This window comes from Gossypium raimondii, chromosome 10, assembly GCF_025698545.1.
Source record: "Gossypium raimondii isolate GPD5lz chromosome 10, ASM2569854v1, whole genome shotgun sequence".
Lineage (NCBI taxonomy): Eukaryota > Viridiplantae > Streptophyta > Magnoliopsida > Malvales > Malvaceae > Gossypium > Gossypium raimondii.
This window is the reverse complement of record NC_068574.1, coordinates 46,282,272-46,304,527: the sequence shown is the minus strand read 5'-3', so window position 1 is coordinate 46,304,527 and position 22,256 is coordinate 46,282,272. Positions and strand designations below refer to the sequence as shown.

At 34.5% G+C, this 22,256-nt stretch overlaps 2 protein-coding genes across 2 annotated transcripts; both read right to left on the bottom strand.

Annotated features, from left to right (window-relative positions):
- Nucleotides 1-4,575: 4,575 nt before the first annotated feature.
- On the bottom strand, nucleotides 4,576-6,974 carry LOC105777098 (uncharacterized). Its single transcript, XM_012600162.2, has 2 exons — nucleotides 5,354-6,974; nucleotides 4,576-5,141 (listed from the first exon to the last, which is right to left on the bottom strand). Exons 1-2 carry the CDS (start codon nucleotides 6,710-6,712, stop codon nucleotides 4,968-4,970), a joined length of 1,533 nt encoding a protein of 510 aa, XP_012455616.2. The 5' UTR covers nucleotides 6,713-6,974; the 3' UTR covers nucleotides 4,576-4,967.
- A 12,737-nt stretch (nucleotides 6,975-19,711) lies between these two features.
- LOC105775531 (exopolygalacturonase-like) lies at nucleotides 19,712-21,450 on the bottom strand. Its single transcript, XM_052622487.1, has 5 exons — nucleotides 21,154-21,450; nucleotides 20,703-21,029; nucleotides 20,320-20,609; nucleotides 20,016-20,244; nucleotides 19,712-19,933 (listed from the first exon to the last, which is right to left on the bottom strand). Exons 1-5 carry the CDS (start codon nucleotides 21,448-21,450, stop codon nucleotides 19,712-19,714), a joined length of 1,365 nt encoding a protein of 454 aa, XP_052478447.1.
- Between the last annotated feature and the right edge of the window lie 806 nt (nucleotides 21,451-22,256).

The window sequence follows — 22,256 nt, the reverse complement described above, 5'->3', positions numbered from 1 at the left end:
TTTCTAACAGAAAAAATTAGAGGCTTTTGTTATTTTTCAAAATTTTAAAGTTCATGTTGAGAAAGAATCAAATTCGGTTATCAAATGTTTGCAAACTGATCGTGAAAAAATCAAATTCGGTTATCAAATGTTTACGAACTGATCATGGAGGAGAATTTACATCACATGAATGCACAAAACTTTGTAAAGATAATGACATTAAAAAACAACTGACAACTGCATATAAGCCGCAGCAAAATAGTGTAGCGGAACGCAAGAACAAAATCATTATAAATATTGTATGCAACATGCTTTCCGCAAAGAAGATTTCGAAAACCTTCTGGCTTGAAGCAGTGAATTGGACAATACATGTTTTGAATTGATGCCCAACTCGTTTTGTCAAAGATCAGACACCAGAAAAAGCATGGAGCATAGTCAAAAATTTAGTTGAGTATTTTTGTGTTTTTGGTTGGATTTCTCATGTTCATGTGTCTGATTTTAAAAGAACCATATTAGATTAAAAATACATGATGTGTGTTTTATTGGGGGTTAGTGAGGAGTCAAAAGCTTATAGACTTTACAATCTAAACTCAAAAAAATTTATAATAAATAGGGATGTTGTATTCGAAGAAGATAAGGCATGGGATTGGGATGAAAAGTATGAAAACACTGCTGTGTGTGACTTAGAATGGGGAGATCAAGAAAATACAGCAATTGGAATTAATGAGACTGAAGAGGAAGGTGAATCTGAAGTTGATGCAGGCATAGGGAATTCTTCATTTGATGTTTCAACTGGAGATGATGCTTTTAGTACAGATGAAAAGAGAAACAGGGCACCACCGACTTGGATGAAAGATTATGAGACTGGAGAAGGGCCTTTTGAAGAAGATAATGAAGCTTATTTGGTGATGTCTATAGCTGACGATCTTGTTCAGTTTAAAGAAGTTGTTAAAAGTGAAAAATTGAATAGAGCAATGGATGCAGAATGGAATCAATACAAAAAAGAATACATGGGAACAGACAAAATTACCAAAGGGAGCAAAGAAGGTAGGAGTAAAGTCGGTTTATAAAACCAAATTTAATGAGATTGGAGAGGTGGATAAATAAAAGGCTAGACTTGTTGTGAAGGGGTATTTGCAATGGTATGGAGTAGATTATATTGAAATATTTACCCATGTTGCTCGTATGGAAACAATTCGATTGGTTGTAACATTTGTAGCTCAAACAGGTTGGACTATCTACCAACTAGATGTGAAATCAACATTTTTGCATGGTGAATTAACTGAAAATGTTTTTATGGAGTAGCCAAGTGGTTATGTTCAGCCGGGAAATAAGGGGAAGGAGTATAAACTACAAAAAAACATTTTATGGACTTAAGCAAGCTCCACGTGCTTGGTATAGGTGAATAGATGCTTACTTCATGAAGGAAGGATTTGAGAAATGCGATTATGAACAAACTTTGTTCATAAAAAGGCGAGACATGAAAATGGTAATTGTTAGTTTGTATGTCGATGATCTCATTGTTTTTGGTAATGATGAGCAGATGATAATTGAGTTCAGATATTCTATGAAGAATGAATTTGACGTGATAGATCTTGGGAGGATGAGGTATTTTCTTGGTATCAAAGTGTTGAAAAAATCTGATGGCATTTTTATCAGTCAAAATAAGCATGCATCAGAGGTGCTAAAACGTTTCAAAATGGATAAGAGTAATCCTGTTCAGGTTCCACTAGTCTCTAGATTCAAGCTTTCAAAGGATGAAGATAGAGTCAAAGTGGATAAGACTTACTACAAGCAAGTTATTGGTAGTCTTATGTATTTTACTGCAACACGGCTGGACATGATGTTTGTGGTGAGTCTTGCTAGTAGATACATGGAAAATCCTACTAAGCTACATTTGTAGGTGGTGAAACGAGCTTTGAGATACTTGAAGGGTACCACTAAGTTTGGAATCTTCTATAAGAGGGGAGGATAATATGAACTTGTTGCTTACATTGATAGCGACTATGCTAGAGATATAGAAAATAGGAAGAGTACCTCTGGTTATGTGTTTTTATCAAGCTCAGGAGCAATTTCATGGTTTTCTACAAAGCAACTAGTAGTTAGTTTGTCCACCATAGAAGCTTAATTTATTGCTGCAACATCATGTGCATGTCAAGTAGTATGATTACAAAGGGTGTTGGCGAAATTGGACAAGAATCATGAGAAATTGATCACTATTTTTTGTGAGAACAGCTCGACAATCAAGCTCTCCAAAAATGCAGTAATGCATAGTCGCATCAAGCATATTGATATGCGTTTTCATTTCCTTATAGACTTGAAAAAGACTGACAACATTAAATTGGTGCATTGTAATTCTTAAGATCAGCTAGCAAATGTGATGACCAAACCTCTTAAGCTGGATCAGTTTTGTAAGTTGAGAAGATTCTTGGGTGTCTGTGCAGAAGCTGACATAAACTAAATGCTTAGAGCATTTTTAGTTTAAGGGAGGAATTGCTAGGATTTGATAATCTATTTTAGGTTGTTTGGATAATAAATCTCGTTTCTTTAGGGATATTTATTTGTTTGATTTATTCAAAGTTGTTAAGTCTCGGACTCCTTTTCTTTCTCTTTTTAGTTGTGATGTACAGCTACAAAAAGCCATTTTCTTATTCAATAATAGATATTCAATTCTTTTCAAAATTCTCTTTACCTTACAACTTTATGCATATTACATGACTAATAGTAGAATTTAACCAAACAAATTTAACAAGTACTATTTGGTCAAGACTAAATTTTTAAAATTTAAAAAGTATATAAACTAAAATTGATCAAATTAAAATACATATACTAAATCCATAATTAATACAAATAGATCAACGAAATTTAAACTATTTCAGATCATTTCATTTGGAAGTTGGATTGATCAGATAAACAACAAGAAGCAAAATCTCTAACTTATGCAAAGCAAAACAAAAGTTCATCAAAAGAACAACAGCAAAAACCAAGCCAAACCCCCCAACCATCAATAGGCATACCATAGATAAGTTTGGGTAAGCTGCATCATTATTCATTTAATTATGCGTAATTTTTTTTTTTGTTTTGATGATCTAATTTTAAAAAGTTAAAATTGGGTGACCCAATTATTCACGATTATGTTTTTTATTACTCAGTCATTAAATGACTAACAAAATAATAATGTGATTGTTTTTAATTGATGTAGTAACAAATTTAACTCTCAATGTTTATGCATTATGTTAATTTGGTCTTAAATTCAAAAGGAAAAAAATCCTAATCTTTAACATTTATGCATTGAGCCAATTTAATCATGATTTAAAAAAATAAAAAATTATTTAAAAAATACATAAAAATTTAAAACTAGAAAGTTACCAAGTTCCCCTTTTAATGAACGCAAAAGAATCTAAAAACTCGTTAGTAAAAAAAAAATAGAAAATCAATGAGATCTTAATGAAAAAGTGCACCAAATTGAATTCTTATTGCAAAAATTAAAATTCAATTAGGTCCTTTTGTTGATGGATTTCACCACTGACTTGTTTGGTTATTAATGACTATTGACGTAGTTGACAACCATGACGAGAAACTAACACTTGATATGCCACATCAACATATATGTTTAAAAATAAAAAAATATTAAAAATAAATATTTATCTTCATAATGAATATTAACAAATAACTGTCCAAATTCATTTTAAATATGGTTTTGAATTATAAAGTATTATAAAAAATTGTAAAATAATTAAAAACGGTAAAAAATAAAGAGATGATTAAAATTTATAAAATACTAAAAAAACAAGAAATTACTAAAAATATGCTTCAGAATGGAGGTCTAGGTTTCATTTTGAAGTTGGTTTTGAATATTTTAAATATTTATTAAAAATTATAAAAAATATTAAAAATTAAAAGAATAAGAAAAGTAGCATATAAAAAGTATTGCATTTGTAGCTCTGAATATATTGTTTAAAATCTTAATTTGTTGTTTAGTTCTCGGATAGAAGCCCTGGAAGCTAACTTTGTGAAAATATGGAGCCCTCCGAAATTTATAAATGAGATTTAATATTTATACTTGAAAATTTTATAATAATTTATTTCTATAATGTACAATTCGTTTTCAAAATTGATATGATTACCTGAATGTATTGATGACATTTTTTACGAAAAATATTAACAAAACAACCATGATTGAATTAAATATTTTAAATAAAAATAGAAGAAAAGGACTAAATCTTATATTTTATTCAACATATAAATTTTAACATTTTAAAAATTTTATAAATTTTAAAGATTTTCAAAACTACGTCCAAAATGAACTTAAACAAATGGGTGTCTAAGTTCATTTGAACTTGAACAATTATTTATCTAATTTTATTTTATTTCAGACGTAAATTTTAACAATTCCTTTTGAACTTCAAAATTTTAATAATTATTTATAATTACTTATCATTTTAATATTTTTGTAATATTTGAAATTATGTCTAAGGAGTGGCATATGCTTTTATCAATCACATCAATGTCTATTAACAGTTTAGTCCATTAATGTCTAAACATATTCGCTCTTATCATTCCACCATTTGTAAATTTCAGATATAACACCATCCATTAGGTCTTAACATAAAATCCATTAAACAAAATGAACATTGTACATCATCACCAGAAAAGAAAACACCATCCAATACAATACCATAAACTGTTGTAACAGAGTTCGTATACTTCTACCCGAAGCATACAATGAACCGAACCATATATATTTGTTCCGAAAGCATGCTCCAAAGCTATCTAGAAATATCAAAGACAAGCCAATTCCAAATCACAACCAAGACAAGATATAATATTGAACCACGAAAACCCTCCGCAACGAGACAAATTGAAAGACACATGTATCCAGGGAAAAAGGTTATTATTCCCCCTTAATTCTGTTCATAGTATGAGGGCAAAAAGGTATCAACCTACGTGAAGAAAGCTAATACAAACAAATGAATCATAAAGACCTTCTAGTCCGCCATTTTAGCCAAGCGATGGACAGTACTTCTTGCAATTCTATTACCAGGATCAATCTTCAGAACGGTTCTCAGATCTTCGGCCCCAAGCTTGTATTTCTCCATGCTTTCATACAAGAGGGCACGCTGTACGAGGACAGACACATTGCTCTCATCGTGCTCTAACACCTAAATAGGAAAATGGAGAACATAATTTCATCAGTCTACATTGATTTCAATTGATGTGATCGATATGAATACAACCAACACAATACTCTGCCATGAGTAAAATATCAGAGGATCAAACCTCGATTACTAGGACCAAATTACGAGAATGCAGTACAGTTTTATTCATACTAACAAGGAACTAACATAATCCAACAGTTTGAAGAATTTTATACCTTTGAACAGTCAGCTACAGCCTTCTTATACTCCCCAACTTCTTTATAGCATGAAGCCCTACATGATAAAACCTCCATGGTGCCAGACTTATCATTTGTCTTTTCAAGAAGAACCACTGCCCATGACAGCCACTTAATGGCATCAGCATACTGCCCTTGCTTCTGGTTGTCGATACCCTTGCTCTTTGCAGAATTTGCAGTGACCCCAGCCGGGGGAGGAGGAAGCCCTTCAAGCTCTGTTGTCGAGCCACCATCATTTCCTCCTCCTGCTCCTCCAAACTCAGAATCCAATCCCCAATCAACTTCAGAAAATTGCTGCCCTCCACCTCCACCAGATGCTTGAGCAGAACCTCCAGAAGCTGAAGATGACGAGAAGAACATATCGAGAGGATCACCGCCCGAGCTTTGAACAGATGGTTGACTTTGAGATCCAACATTCTTTGCAGGCATACCAGAATCATTCGTATTCGAAGTTGAACCAAAACTGCTAGAAGGAAACGCCATTGTGCTTGGTTTTGAAGCATTCTGAAAATCCCCAAATGCACTGAAACCGCTAGAAGGAAATGCAGTTGTGCTCGGTTTTGAAGCATTCTGAAAATCCCCAAATGCATCATGTGCAACATTTGCCTTATTCCCTTTATTACTTCCTGAATTAAGGGTCCCTGATGGTTTTGATAAAAAATCAACCAAAGAACCAAAAGGATCCTTAGAACCAATCCCACTTTTACCTCCACCTGCTGCTCCTCCAGCCATACTTTTCATGGAAGCTCCCCCAAGATTCTGATTCTTACTATTGTTAATATTGACATTAATATTACTACTACCACCAATACCATTGCTATTATTATTATATCCACTAGAAGTTCCCCAATTTCCACTACTTTTTGGCAATGAATCAGCCAAATTCCCCATTGAATATGGGTTTTTACTTGAAGAATTAGGAGTTGGATTTGCATTTTTCAAAGGAACATTAGAATTACTATTACTCTTTCCCTGTCCCAAAGCAGAGCTAACCAAATCTCCAAACAAATTAGGGTTCTTGTTAACAATTCCAATCCCAGAGCTATTACCTCCCGAAGAGGACCAGCTCTTCCCAAAGATGTCTCCCACCATGGAAGTGGGACCCGATATCGCGGCTTGGCTGGCCTGATTCGGGGCGGGTTGATGGGTCCACGACGGTTTGTTGGGTTGCCATGCGGGCTTCGATGGTGCAGATGTTGCTGATGAATAAGATGAAAAGGAAGAAGTGGTTTTGTTCTTTTGGTCGTTGAGGGATTTGGGTCGGCCCGATCCGAGGCCGAGATCGAAATCGAAGGATTTTAGCGAACCAGATGAACCTTTCCCATAATTGGAGCTCATGGTTTTCGCAAAATGCGAGGATGTAAGCAGAGATAAAATTGATGGGATCGGATTTGATCAAAGAACGTACCTTTCTAGAGACGAGATCTTGTTCTCAGGCGTCGGCGGAGAGCGAGAGAGTTGAGCTCCGGTATGGAATTTGATGTCGGACAAGACAGCAGAGCAGAGCAGGCGTCGGATCTGAAATCTAATGTTAGCACGTAACAGGGGGAAGTAAATAAATGAAAAAAACAGGGAACTATATGGATTTCAGTTTTTAACAACCAAAAAAAAAACAAATTCTAATCATAATTATATCGATTTCATTTTTAAAATCATCTAAAATTATTTAAAATATTGTTCATTCTCTTAAAAAAATATCCTACGCAGTTATTTCCTTAGCTTAGAATAAGGTAATTCTGCATATTACGTGTAATTATCGATTATTTTATTAGGCACCATAGAAATTGACAAAATTTTTATTTAACCTATGTAGACTAATTTATTTATTTTTGAATAATAAAAGATAAAATACAATTTAAATATTAATATAAAGGCCTTTATGATTCTTTTACCAGCACTTATTCGGTGAAAAATAAAATTTTGTTCTACAATAATTATATTTATAAAAAATGATATAGATAATAAATGAGCTTTGTGAAGATGGTAAAGTATAAATATTGAAAAGGTCAAAATGTGCTTGTTGTCCTTGTACTTTTTGAAAATTGGAAATTTAGTCTTTTATCTTTAAATTTTAAAATATAGGTCCAACTATTATGGTTTCTGTGACATTTTGTAATAATAATAAAAAACTACTCACATAGGCATGTAATTAAAAAAATGTAATTAACTTGAATTTAACAAAAAAATAATATTAACAATTAAACTTGAAATTTGAAAAGTAGATGAACTAAATTCACGGAAATACAAATATAGGGACTAAATTTCTAATTTTCAAAAATACAAAGACTATAGACATATTTTAACCTATTGGAAATTATAAAGTTTTGGGTTTAACTATTATTGTACATATATATATATTTATATAAAAGATATAAAATGATAAAAGTATTCGAAAATAATAAAATTTACTTTGTAAAGTAAATATATTTTCATCTTTATCCAATTAACTCGTAACATTAATATAATTAAGTGCTAAATATATAGTATGAAAGAAAGGAAAAAATGATAAAAAATGATTGTTTAAATATTTTAATAAAAAATGATAAAGGAAAAAAAGTAAAAGAAAGGGTAATTTATATATGAAATGAATTAATTAGAATATATTTGAAAGGGACAAAAGGTATTAGAATATTTTCTCAATTCTTTGAAATTAATGTTTGTGTATTTATGTAGATTTAACTTTTTATACAATCTGGTTTTACATCTGTTGACACTATTTTTTTTTTTTGAAAACGAGGTCGATTTAGATTTTGAAAATGAAAACGAAAATGGGAGTCACCACCAATCCTTTTTGATGAGGTGTGATCAGATCACATCGAAAAGTTGTTATTTTAATAAATGATTTGATTTATTAAAACAATAATTTCGCTCTACAGAATTCAAAAAAATGGGTTCGGGAGTCGGTTACGCACGATGAAGGATTAGCACCCTTGATACGCCCAAAATTGATACCTAGTTGATTACTTAATGTCTTGATGTCGAAAATTAAAAACTCGAAAAGAATTTAAAAATACGATCTCTCTTTATATTGTGTTATTTTAAAATTACTCGAATAAATCAAAATGGAAAATGCCTCCTTATCTCGAAGTAATAAGATGTCCCATCTAGTAAGTTAGGACACGACACCTCATATTTTTGAGAGTAAGCTTGCCTTTTATTTTTTTTTATTTAAACCTCATTTGTTTTAATTTTAAAAGGATATTCGGTTATTTAGGATCAACGCGAGAAAAATCGAAACTCAGTAAGTTAGGGCACGATTTTTCAAATTTTCTAAATACGGAATATTGCCTTTATTTTTGAAATTTTACCGTTTTGAATTTTGAGTACGAATTAATGGAATATTTAAAAACCAAATGCGTGCAATTTTGATTATATTTGAAAAGAAGTTGTTTAAAACAGAAAGGATGCCGTACACGACCTATAATAAATATACAACATACATTTAAAATCCATAACATAATATGCATCATAAAATATACACATAGCATTGGTACTAATAAATCCTAATGTTAACATGCATGAATAAGAATAACAGTCGAATGACCATATAATAATATAAATAATAACATCAACGATAACTATAATAATGACAAATCAAATCAAAGCATTTGAAATAAAATAGCAAATGAATAAATGACAAAATAAAACAAAGAATAATAATGACCAATAAATAGAACAAAATAAGCAGACCATAAAAATAAATGGAATACAAACTAATATAAGTTAGATTAAAGATTGAAAATAAGTAAATAAATAAAAAAACAAAATATTAAATAAAACTCCTCTTTTTTTTTAAAAAAAAATAATAAATTGAAGTTAAACAGGCTAAGGATTAAATTGAAATCGGAATGAAATTCGAGGGTTTAAACTGTAAATAAATAGAAGGTGTGACTCAGAACTGAAATGAAATGTGCTGAAGGAGTAAGGGACTTTCAAGGAAATATTCCCCAGTCCGGAAACACAGCGCGTCAACAAGGATTAAACTGAAATCGGCATAAAATTTATTGCCCAAAATGAAAGAAACAAAAGGGTCAGATTGCACTGCACTATAAAAGCGGAGGGGCTGAACGTGCAAATAACCCCTCCAGGTGCAACACGCGGATCCCCTGGAGCAAGCGGGTTGGGTCGCGGGTCAAAGGTCCAAACCGACGTCATTTTGACCTCTGAACCCAACTCCCAAAATGATGCGTTTGGTGTACTTTATTTAATCCAAAATTTTTCTGAAAATCTCATTCTTCAATGTTTTTTTTAAATAAATTTCAAAATCCCCATCTCTCTCAACTCCCCCCGACCAGCGCCATCGAGGGTCGAGCCCTCTAAGCGGCCAAAACGGAGGAGAACCTCGGCCTCCTTACAGGTTCGGTCCCGATTGTGGCGTAGATCCCTCTTTTGTCGACGATGCAGTCACAAAGGTTCCGGTGAGCCCCTTTTTCTTATTATTTTCGTTTATCAAAATAAAAAACAATAATAAAAATAAAGATAAAAAAATAGAAAGATTGAAATAAAAAAGGAAACCACTTAAAACTTTTTTTGTTTTTATTTCTCCAGATTCGTAAAAAAGAAAAAGCAATTACAGCCCTAATGCTCGGTTTTTATAACCGATTTGAAAGAACCCCTAAATTTTTATCTTTTGTCGTTTGCCGTTCTTCTTGTTGTTGTCCTCTTGCTCTTTATTTTCCTTGCAGGCAACAGTGCGCGTGGAGGAGGCTACGATGATGGTCGCGGTAGGCATCTTAGAGGCGTGCGGGCATGGCAGAGGGTAGACCTAGGTGCGGCGCACCTAGGGTTTTTTGCTGAAAACTTGTTAAGTTTTGTGGGCTTGTTGGGCTAGGGTTTTTGTTGAGTTGCTAGGTGTTAGTTTGGTTTGAGTAGTGGGCTGGTCTAATTGAGCCATTGCAATTTTGGGTTTGGGTTACTGTTGTAATGGATTGTTTTATTTTTATTATTTGGGTTTGTTTTGCTGGTATGGACCCGAGCAAAATTTGGGTCATTACAGTTGCCCCTCTTTGCTCATTGTCGTGTAATAAGAACAGAGCAAAGACTTCAAAAAGGACCAATTTTGCCCGGTCTCGCTGATCCTTGACTTGTTCTGGTGGTTCTCTTTTCAGGTAGCTTCATTCTAGTCCACTGTGTCCCATTGATTTGATCCACTTCACGGCATCTTTAGAGAGATATGACTTAAATCTACTCTACTGCAACTTCATGGGGATGAGATTCGTGGTTTTAGTCTGCTTCACTGCAACTTCAGGGAGATAAGACTTGTATCTTTAACCTGCTCCACTGCAACTTCAGGGAGATAAAGTTTGATATGATAGGATCTAATTCGACCTACCTCAACTTCAGAGGTATATGATTCATCGTTTTAATCGGCTCCACTGCAACTTCAGGGAAATAGGATTGATTTCTTCTGTCTGATCCACTACTGCTTAGGGAGATAAGACTTGATGCGATCTGCTCTACTGCAACTTTAGAGAGATAAGATCTGTGGTTTTAATCCGCTCCACTGAAACTTTAGGGAGATAGGATTGGTTTCTTTTGTCTGCTCCACTACTGCTTAGGGAGATAAGACTTGATGCGATCTGCTCTACTACAACTTTAGAGAGATAAGATCTGTGGTTTTAATTCGCTCCACTGAAACTTTAGGGAGATAGGATTGGTTTCTTTTGTCTGCTTCACTACTGCTTAGGGAGATAAGACTTGATGCGATCTGCTCTACTGCAACTTCAGAGAGATAAGATCTGTGGTTTTAATCCGCTCCACTGTAACTTTATAGAGATAGGATTGGTTTCTTTTGTCTGCTCCACTACTGCTTAGGGAGATAGGATTGGTTTCTTCTATCTGCTCTACTACTGCTTAGAGAGATAAGACTTAATGCGATCTGCTCCACTATTGCTTAGGGAGATAAGATCTACAATCTTCAACCTATTCCACTGCTGCTTAGGGAGATAAGGCTGGTGGCTTAAATCTGCTTCCTACTACCTTAGGAAGATAAAATTCACCGTCTTTGATCTGCTCCACTACTGCTTAGGGAGATAAGATCTACAATCTTCAACCTACTCCACTGCTGCTCAGGGAGATAAGGCTGGTGGCTTAAATCTGCTTCCTACTACCTTAGGAAGATAAGATTCGTCATCTTCGATCTGCCCCACTACTGCTTAGGGAGATAAGATCTGTAATCTTTAGCCTACTCCATTGCTGCTCAGGGAGATAAGGCTGTGGCTTCAATCCATCCCACTGCAACTTCAGGGGTATGGGTAACTTCATTGATCTGTTATTTGGGGGAACATGACCTGCAAAATCCATTTCATGGATCTATTTATGCCTAGTGTTTAGAATATTATGATCGGAATGAATCAAAATTTCCTAACTGGATGTGTATGAATGATATTTGCATGAATGCAGAATGTCATGAGAAAGATCCCTCTTTAATGCTTGGGGTGTCATTCTTCGTTGGTCATCAAGGTTTTATCACTAATGCCTTCTTGTTTAGGCGGTATCTTTGACAGAAAAACCAAAGAAATAGTCACAATTTAGACTATTCTTTCTCAAATGCTTCCAACCCCTAGGTTTGGTTAGTTCTAAACAATATCCTTGCTTCGGGTCCTTGTACTATTTAGAAACTTTCAGAATAATATGCAGAACTTCTTTTGCTTGAATATTATCAGTCCAGTAATCGTTATTTCAATGAAACGCCTGAAAAAGATTATCAAGATGAAATTTTGTTGAGAGCAAAGCTCGAAATGAATGAATTAATCAAGATAGCAAATTTTGCTAGAATGAGAATAAATTAATCAAGATTGCGTATTTTTTCAAAATACAAAAATGAATAAAATGGAAATAGGTGCCCTAGATATCGCAGCTTGAGCTTCTCTGTCCCAAACATCTTGAGGACCCCTTTTGAACTTGATATGTGTTTAGAAGTCCTAGAAGACTTTGTTGATGCCCCAAGATGTAGCATCTCTCATTCTTATTAATTCGGAGAGCACAAGACCACTGCATGCCCCCACATTCGATCAAAATTTGAACTGCCCATTCCTGGGTTTTCAATCAAAACCCTTTTGGTCTCAAGGCGCCCTTTGCGGGTTTTCACCTTGGCCTCTCCTTTTTCTTTTTTTGTTCTTCTTTTATTTTACTTTTTCTTTTCATTTCTTTTTTTTCCAAGTGAATTTTTCATTGCTTGAATCAGAATTCTCAAGATTAGGCAGGTTCTTGACATCCATCTTGGTCAATATCGACGCTTTTTAAGATAAGGCCTTCCACATAAGGTCCTTTCGAGTATGTCATCCACTTTCTTCTGAAGTCCTTTTGTATGGGAAGGATCTTCTTAGATATTAGGTCCCCTTCATGGAATTCTTTAGGGCAAACCTTTTTTGGTGAGCTCGCATCATTTGCTTTTGGTACATTTGATCATGACGGATAGCTTTCAACCTTTTTTCCTCAATCAACTTTAACTGATCATATCGGGCCTGGATCCATTCTGCTTCATCCAACTTTAGCTCTAACAAGACTCGAAGGGTAGGAATATCAACTTCGATGGGTAAAACTGTCTCTATTCCATATACCAATGAGAAATGAGTTGCCCTAGTAGAGGTTTTTTTGTTTTTTCATTTTTTATTTTCTTATTTTTATTTTGCTTTTTGTTTTGTTTTTTTTTGTTTTTTTCACTATACCGTTTATTTTGGAGCAACATGGTTTAATCTTGAACAGACTGCAAACTTCTGATGTCGTGCAGTTGTTCAAATTCAATACATGGTCTGATATGAGCATTTTGGTATAACTGATATGAGCATCTTGGTATAACTGATGCAATCCCCTTCAATGGTCGACCAGCAATACCCATATCTCATGATTTACTTGGCCATTAAAAAATTAATGCATATGTTCCTCAGACACCCTTATGGACCTTTTTCAATATTTCTTAGTCTCAACAGCGTCCACATGTCTTAGCTGCTCAGGCATATCTTGATCATGCGAATTTTTTTTTAAATTCTTGGAGTAACTTAATGACATCTCACTTTACCTCTATAGTGATACAGACTTTGATCTTCACCTCTTTCTCTTCTCCTAAACTCAGAATTTCCACCTGATTTTTTGTAAAGTAGGATCTACTTTTCGACTTGCTCTACCATCCTTAATAAATCAGGAGATAAGCTACAATCTCAATCATCTGTGAAGTCTTAAGGTTCCTCTAGACACATAACTTGCTCAAAAGAAAGTTCTGAGTCAATAGCAGTATCGCTCATATCATTGAAATTTGAAGACCTATTTTGGGGACGAAGCTAGATCCAAAGAATAAAAGAATCTAAGAATATTTATCTGTATAGTATGATTATGAATGAAATGGAAACAATAAAAGAATATTTGCTCGAAATGAGAAACAAAGATGCATTTTATTGAAATAAAGATATTGAACATAAGCCTATCTCACAAAAGAATTCTTATTGGTCCTAGGCTTAGAGCAATAAGCGTGTTTTGGACATTACTCCGAATTAGGTCTAAAAAATACAGGGATCTCCTCTACAGTCCCATTGTTCAGAACGCCTCTGGGGATATAGAAACAAATTCCTGATAGGTTTTGTTTTTGTTTTTTAGTTCCTTCTTCTAAGGTATGAACACCTTTCCTTTCTATACCATCGATATCTTCAAAGAATTCCAATTCTTTATCATCCATCAGGCTCTGTACTAGAGTTCTGAACTCACGCACTTTTGGATTTTAGGAAATTTATTGTATGCAATAAAATGTAATGTTAATGAATGAAAAGATGCATGCAATGAAAAGTAATGCAGATGCATGAATGTGAAATGAGACGTTGATTCTTGGTTCAATTCTATTAGAACAACTTTACTAGAAAACAAATCTCTTTACATAAAACGAATATATATATGGCTTTGCCGTCATAGGAGGAGACATTCGATCCTCTTATTGATTCGAGCGTTAAGATAAATCTCACGAACTTTTCAAAAGGGACATCTCTTCTATCTCCTTTTTGCTTGATCCAGGCTGCGACTTGTTGCTCACTCATCCTCGTGATGCTCGTTGGCTTCTCTTTAAGAAAGTTCAGTGGCTCTCAAATAATCTTTGTCATCTTGAGTCCTCGGGCAACGGAGCAATAGTCGTGTAGTTCTCCATTAAACTATTATCCTTCTCTTATCACGTTTTCTTGGACCATATTTAGACAATCGTATTGTCATCCACTTTATCAAGAAAGTCATTTTCTTATGACAAGCTCTCTATTTAGCAACTGAACGTGAATCAGCACCTCTTTTTTATGATGAAAATGCAATGCAATCATAACCAAAACAAAAGAAAACGGGTTAGTGCAAAGCAAAAGCAAGCAAGAAAAAAAAGAACACCTATTCGGGTGACCACTAGGGGTTTGAAGTGGCTCTACCTAGGGTGGGCTTCTAAGGTCTTCTACATGCGGTTTGGTTCTAAAGTAAGGGTACCCGAACCGGCAGATTCCTCGATCCTCACCTATTATAGGCTCATATGGACCAAGTTCAGTTTAGGGGAATACATTTCCCTATGGCTGCACGGAGATGAAAATCTCACGAAGACATAGGTACGGATGTATCCCGGAAGCGATCCACTATCCTGCACGGAGGTGAAAACCTCACGAAGGACTAGTTTCTCACTCCCACTTAAAAAGGGTAAGATCGAAAGATCATGCAATGCAATGTGCAGAAATATCAAAAAGGCTTGAACCAAAAAAAGTAAACATATTAAAGACCACAAAAATGACGGACAAAATGCAACGAAAGGATCGTACATTTAAACCAAAATTTCAATTTTTGACCAAAAGATAAAAATTAATCAACTCGTGGCTTGACTCTCTTATTTTTGCGTCCCTAGTGGAGTTGCCAAGCTGTTGACACCTTTTTTTTTGTGAAAACGGGGTCGACTTGGATTTTGAAAATGAAAACGAAAATGGGAGTCGCCACCAATCCTTTTTGATGAGGAGTGATTGGATCACCTCGAAAAGTTGTTTTTTTAATAAATGATTTGATTTATTAAAACAATAATTTCGGTCTACGGAATTCAGAAAAAAGGGTTCGGGAGTCGGTTACACATGAGGAAGGATTAGCACCCTCGATACGCCCAAAATTGATACCTAGTTGATTACGTAATGTCTTGGTGTCGAAAATTAAAAACTCGAAAAGAGTTTAAAAATTCGATCCCTCTTTATATTGTGTTATTTTAAAATTACTCGAATAAATCAAAATAGAAAATGCCTCCTTATCTCGAAGTAACAAGATGTCACATCCAGTAAGTTAGGATACAACACCTCATATTTTTGAGAGTAAGCTTGCCTTTTATTTTTTATTTAAACCTCATTTGTTTTAATTTTAAAAGGATATTCGGTTATTTAGGATCAACGCGAGAAAAATCGAAGCTCAATAAGTTAGGGCACGATTTCTCGAATTTTCTAAATACGGAATATTGCCTTTATTTTCGAAATTTTACCGTTTTGAATTTTGAGTACGAATTAATGGAATATTTAAAAACCAAATGCGTGCAATTTTGATTATATTTGAAAAGAAATTGTTTAAAACGGAAAGGATGTCGTACACGACCTATAATGAATATACAACATACATTTAAAATCCATAACATAATATGCATCATAAAATATACACATAGCATTGGTACTAATAAATCCTAATGTTAACATGCATGAATAAGAATAACAATGCGAATGACCATATAATAATATAAATAATAACATCAACGATAACTATAATAATGACAAATCTGGATCGAAAGCATTTGAAATAAAATAGCAAATGAATAAATAACAAAATAAAACAAGAATAATAATGACCAATAAATAGAACCAAATAAGCAGACTATAAAATAAATGGAATACAAACTAATATAAGTTAGATTAAAGATTGAAAATAAGTAAATAAATAAAAAAACAAAATATTAAATAAAACTCCTCTTTTTTTTTAAAAAAAAATAATAAATTGAAGTTAAACAGGCTAGGGATTAAATTGAAATCAGAATGAAATTCGAGGGTTTAAACTGTAAATAAGTAGAAGGTGTGACTCAGGACTGAAATGAAATGTGCTAAAGGAGTAAGGGACTTCCAAGGAAATATTCCCCAGTCCTAAAACGCAGCGCGTCAACAAGGATTAAACTGAAATCGACATAAAATGTATTGGCCAAAATGAAAGAAACAAAAGGGTCAGATTGCACTGCACTATAAAAGCGGAGGGGCTGAACGCGCAAATAGCCCATGTAGGCACAACACGTGGATCCCCAGGAGCAAGTGGGTCGGGTCGCGGGTCAGAGGTCCAAAACGATGTCATTTTGACCTCTGAACCCAACCCCAAAACGGTGCCGTTTGGTGTACTTATTTAATCCAAAATTTTTCTGAAAATCTCATTCTTCAATATTTTTTTAAAAAAAAAACTTTCAAAATCCCCCATCTCTCTCGACTCCCCAGGCCAATGATCCGCCATAGTCGCCGTTGATTGAATCAGCCGCACATATCGTGGTGGTGTCCGTGCATAAAAATATGGGCTTTTCATTGCTTTGGCAGCGCCATCGAGGGTCGAGCCCTCTGAGCGGCCAAAACGGAGGATGATGCATTTTCCGATGGCAGATTTGGTCTCGATGGCGGCGTAGCTCCCCCCTTTTCCGATGATGCCTTCACAAAGGTTCCGGTGAGCCCCCATTTTTCTTATTATTTCCGTTTATAAAAATAAAAAAAAATAAAAATAAAGATAAAAAAATAGAAAGATTGAAATAAAAAAGGAAACCACTTAAAACTTTTTTTATTTTTATTTCTCCAGATTCGTAGAAAAGAAAAAGAAATTACAGCCCTAATGCTCGATTTTTATAACCGATTTGAAAGAACCCCTAGATTTTTATCTTTTGTCGTTTGCCATTCTTCTTGTTGTTGTCCTCTTGCTCTTTATTTTCCTTGCAGGCAACTGCGTGCGTGGAAGAGGCTACGGTGACAGTAGCGGCAGGCATCTTAGAGGCGTGCGGGCATGGCAGAGGGTAGACCTAGGTGCGGCGCACCTAGGGTTTTTTGCTGAAAACTTGTTAAGTTTTGTGGGCTTGTTGGGCTAGGGTTTTTGTTGGGTTGCTAGGTGTTAGTTTGGTTTGAGTAGTGGGCTGGTCTAATTGAGCCATTGCAATTTTGGGTTTTGGACACGGCTGTATTGGACTAGTTTATTTTTATTATTTGAGTTTGTTTTGCTGGTATGGGCCTGGGCAAAATATGGGTCATTACAACATCAATAAAATATTTACATGGATTTCGGGAATTCCCAAGTAAAGGAGGAAGTTGATCGGTGGGTGTGAACTCAACATCCATATTAATCAGAACTCGTAAGGCTAATAAGAATGAGAATGTTTCAAAGTTTGAGTATGATGTTACATAGGTATGATATTTACATGCTAGTAATTAATTAAAATCCCAAGTCAACATGTTCATGTACTATAGTTGGGTAAAAAATGGTGGAAATTCATGCACAAAAAGCCATGGCTGCGCATGTACATTCTTCTTTAATTTTACAGCTCAGATAATCTCTAATTGTGACCATCATAGATTGTTTCCATTTAATTCTAATTTCATCTTTAGTACTTAATGTAAGCGCAGAAATCATATTAAAGAGGAAGTCTATATGATGAATTTAACATATTCAATGCAACATAAATTTTATTATGATGAATTTGATAACCACAAATACTCTTGCAGTATTTTGAAAAAGAAATTATAAGGAGAGTAATATACGAAGAATTGTGTGAAGTTATTACACCCTACCTAACATTTCTTTACTATTTTTTTAAAGATAAAAATAACACTCCTATTAGTTAGGAATGAATAAGAAAAAGTGGTTCCTTCATATAAAGAATCATAAGTATCATCTTCTAGTAGCCGTATAACATACTGTGGTGGAACTGGAAAAAGAACTACTTGGTTTAGCTTTTCTATTGCCGCCTTAACCAAACAATCAGCTACCTTGTTGCTTCCTCGCAATACATGCTTAAACTTCACTTTCCAATCCTTATTACACCATTCATGAATTATCCGGACTTATACAATATTACTAATTGATGCGAACCCATTACAGATAGTATTTATAAGCATCGCATTGTCATAATTAATCTCAACCTGTTTAAAACCCTTCAACCAAGCCAATTTCATCCCTTCAACAATCGCTCGTGCTTCAATCTTGAATATCTCATCCATCCTGTTACCATGTCAAAACCCATCAACCACTCCCCATCTGAGTTTCGCACAACTCCTCCGATCGCTACTTTGGTGTTGTTTTTTGACACAGAACCATCAATGTTAATCTTGACCCAACTTGAATCGGAACACTGCCATCTTTGTTCAGTTTTAGAAGAGCAAGCCAAATGATCCATCTTGACACTATACCCGCAAGACTTTGTCCAAGCAAGAGCCGATGCAATGAGTTCATGACTGCTGCTACTAGCATTTTTAAAAATGAAAGCATTGCGATTTTCCCAAATGAACCAAGTCACTATTGAAAAAAGGGTCGACCATTCACCACCATCAACATTAAGCATCCCTTTATTCATGATATTCCAGTGTATCCACTCCTCAATATGAAAGTTGAAAAAAACATTCCAAGCAATATTCCTAGGTAATAAGGACTTCCACTCCAATTGGGCGAAATCACAATCTCTCACAGCATGGATCACTAATTCAATCGACTTACCACACTGTTCACAAAAAGGAGAAGAAGACATACCTCTTCGTGCGCGCTCCTCATTTGTCAAAATCTTATTCCGAACAAGCATCCACAAGAAAGCATGCATTTTATATCAAATGAATACAATATATGAATTTTATAATTTCCAAATATGACAAATTTTTCAATATTAATAGAAACATTGCAGAATAGGCAGAAAAGCAACTGAAATGTATTTAATATTCTTTATAAATGTATTTATGATTCCACAAATTATTATTTTTGTTTTATTGTATCAAATTAATTTTCACACACATTTGAATGATAGAATTTGATTCCCACACGTACACATGTGTTACCAATATACTAGTATATTTTAAGGTTGACTGAAATTCAAAATTTTAAAGATGTAAGTAGCAAAACAAAGTGGAGACGATGTTAATTACACTCATTATCTCATTGAAACCTACTAAAAAGTGTAAAAACAAGGTATAAAAAGTAAACAACATTACAACTAATCAATAACAACAAATTTCCATTAAGGTTAGTTTCATCATCAACCAAATTAGTTCATAATCAACAAATTTTCAAAATTTTTATTGTGAATCGAATTAAATGGTTGAGTCAATTCCTTTAAACCGGATACTCAACTCTCATTCCCACCTAAAACCTAGAATTAATAACTTGTAAGCCATTAAGAAACCCCTTAATGTTCAAGCGACCTTGGCGAGGACTGTTGGGCACTAAATAGTTGAGATTTATGTTAACAAGCTGAACGTTTTCACAAGGAGCCTCTGAGCTGCACAGAAAGATTACTGCAGATTTGGTGCTGTAGGTGCCATTGATGTTCTTTATGAATATGTCTTTAAGCTTCACCATTGAAGGCTGCAATTCCAGGAACAAACACAATGAATCCATCCATTGTTTTTTCTTTTTCTTTTAAGTGAAACTAAGATTAGATATTTACTTCATTACTCTTGCATTTATGTGAAGGACAATATTCTTGGTCTATGATTATGGGGTTGGAGACATTGACCATCACAATGTCTTCAAATGTCATGTTGTAAGCATTGCTTGGACGGTCTCCGGGCCATGTCTTCATCCGAATACCGTTTTCTGTGCCATTTATCGTGCAGTTTCGGACGTTGATCCCGACCACATCCTTCTCGTTTTTATACTTGCCAAGGCTGCCCACACTAAGCCATTTTTGCACTAGTTATATGAAAGTTTTTATGAATCAAACTTGTTAGTGTTTTGTATATACAGGCTACCTTATTCCATGGCCTGGACCGCATCGGATGTTGGAAACCGAGACATTCTTGCTACCGGGTCCTATGGAGACACAATCATCACCGACTCCGATTGTCGAAGAGAAAATGCTTATGTTAGAGGAGTTACTGACATGGATGCCATCAGTGTTTGGGCTATCCTCAGGAGCAATAATTTTGACATTGTAGATTTTAATGTTCTTGCTTCCATGCAGACCTAAGTGGAAGCCCTTGCTGTTTGACAATGTGATATTGCTGATGGTTGCATGTGAAACATTTATAAAATCTATTGACTGCATAACATTAAGAAATGAAAAAAGTTCAATGAAATTGGATTACTTGAATAAACAAAGTTGAACTTTTGGTTAACTTGTAATGGAACTTACTGTGATTAATTTCTTACATCTTGCTGATTTCTCACAGCTAGGCTCTTTCCAGGCCTCTACGGCTCCTTGACCATCGAGTTTACCGTATTCGGGTCCCCCAATAAGAGTGAGCCCTTGGAGGTTTTTGAATGAAATCCAATAGGAGGACTTGAATGAACTAAGGCTACTTAGAGCAAATAATGTTCCCCTGATCTCGACGTTAGGCGATCTATCGTTATAGCAGGGCCCACGAAATGAGATCGGACCGACCAAGAATGTTCCTTCTGGTACGTAAAAGGTAGAGTTCCCCGGATAATCACACGCTGCATGCCATGCTGCAGAGAATGCCTTTACACCCAATAAGAAGAATGAAATTAAGCATCATAACTAGGATTCCAATGCAGAAATTAAAGACATAAAGTTAAACAAAATTACAGTTCAAATTAAAACACGGCGGCTAAGAAGCACGAACCGAGCTACATTCCGTCCCACCATCAGCCACCGCTCCATAGTTGGTGACATCAAAAACACCATCATCATCAATTGGTGCCTGACTTGGTTCCGGAGACTGATCAGGTTCCGGATATGGAGCCAGTTCAGGGGGATAAGGTTCGGGTACTTCCGGTTCGGGTGGAAAAGCTTGGGGTTCAGGTGCTGGAGGAGATGGTTCAGGTGAGCCACAGGTTTGGCAAGAAGGCAATGTTGCCACCACAATACTTGCATGAAACAATGCTAAAAAAGCTACTATGTTTCTCAAACTAAATGCCATCATGTTCCTATAGGTGAAGTTAAATGTGAGATTTTCATAGCATTGGTATTTTGGTACTTATAATGTCTTGGTGATATAGAAGTTGACCAAACATATACTTAATTTTCTATGCTCTTTTGTGACCGTTTAGCTATAAATGTTTAATAGAAGTTTTTCTTTTGATTTATAACTGTTATTTTATAACTTCAAGTCTCATTTAACTCTTTTTTAAAAATTAAATTAATTCATTATGTCCTTCTAAACCTACGGAAGACAAGAAGTTAAATATAGTCATGTCACTCCTACACTCACCTTAAATATAAACTAAAAACTATACCTCGATACCAACTGCATGTTGCTTGGATCAGTTAGAGGAGCAGTAGGGGAAATGCAAAGTCATAGGAAGAAATCGAACATGAAGGGTGAGAGCTTGATAAAATCGAGTGAAAAATTTTAAGGTAGTATTTTATCTTCTTGATTTATTTTGAATTTTTCTTAAAAATGAAATAAAAATTTGAGTTATTCGATTTAACTTTAAAAGATTTAAGCAGGTCAAATAATATGAATAGAGTCTTATTTTATCTTAATTAAAATATTAATAGCATTCATTATCTAATTGAAACCTACTAAAAGTCTAAAAACAAGGTAACAAAACTCAACAACATCACAACTAATGAATAACAACAAATTTCGATTAAGGTTAGTTTCGTCATCAACCGAATTAGTTCATAATTAATAAAATTTTAAAATTTTTTTATTGTTAACCGATTAATTTTGTTGAAGTTTTCTCTCTTTAATGTATTTAAAGGTGAAAGTGAGTTTTAAAA

Excerpts from the sequence above, each read along its gene's own strand:
- LOC105777098 (XM_012600162.2), bottom strand. The coding sequence starts at position 6,712 with ATGAGCTCCAATTATGGGAAAGGTTCATCTGGTTCGCTAAAATCCTTC. Across the intron at positions 5,142-5,353 it reads CTGTAGCTGACTGTTCAAAG|GTGTTAGAGCACGATGAGAG; the intron begins GTATAAAATTCT and ends TTTCCTATTTAG.
- LOC105775531 (XM_052622487.1), bottom strand. The coding sequence starts at position 21,450 with ATGGCATTTAGTTTGAGAAACATAGTAGCTTTTTTAGCATTGTTTCAT. Across the intron at positions 21,030-21,153 it reads GTGGGACGGAATGTAGCTCG|GCATTCTCTGCAGCATGGCA; the intron begins GTTCGTGCTTCT and ends TTGGGTGTAAAG. Across the intron at positions 19,934-20,015 it reads ATAAATGCAAGAGTAATGAA|CCTTCAATGGTGAAGCTTAA; the intron begins GTAAATATCTAA and ends CTGGAATTGCAG.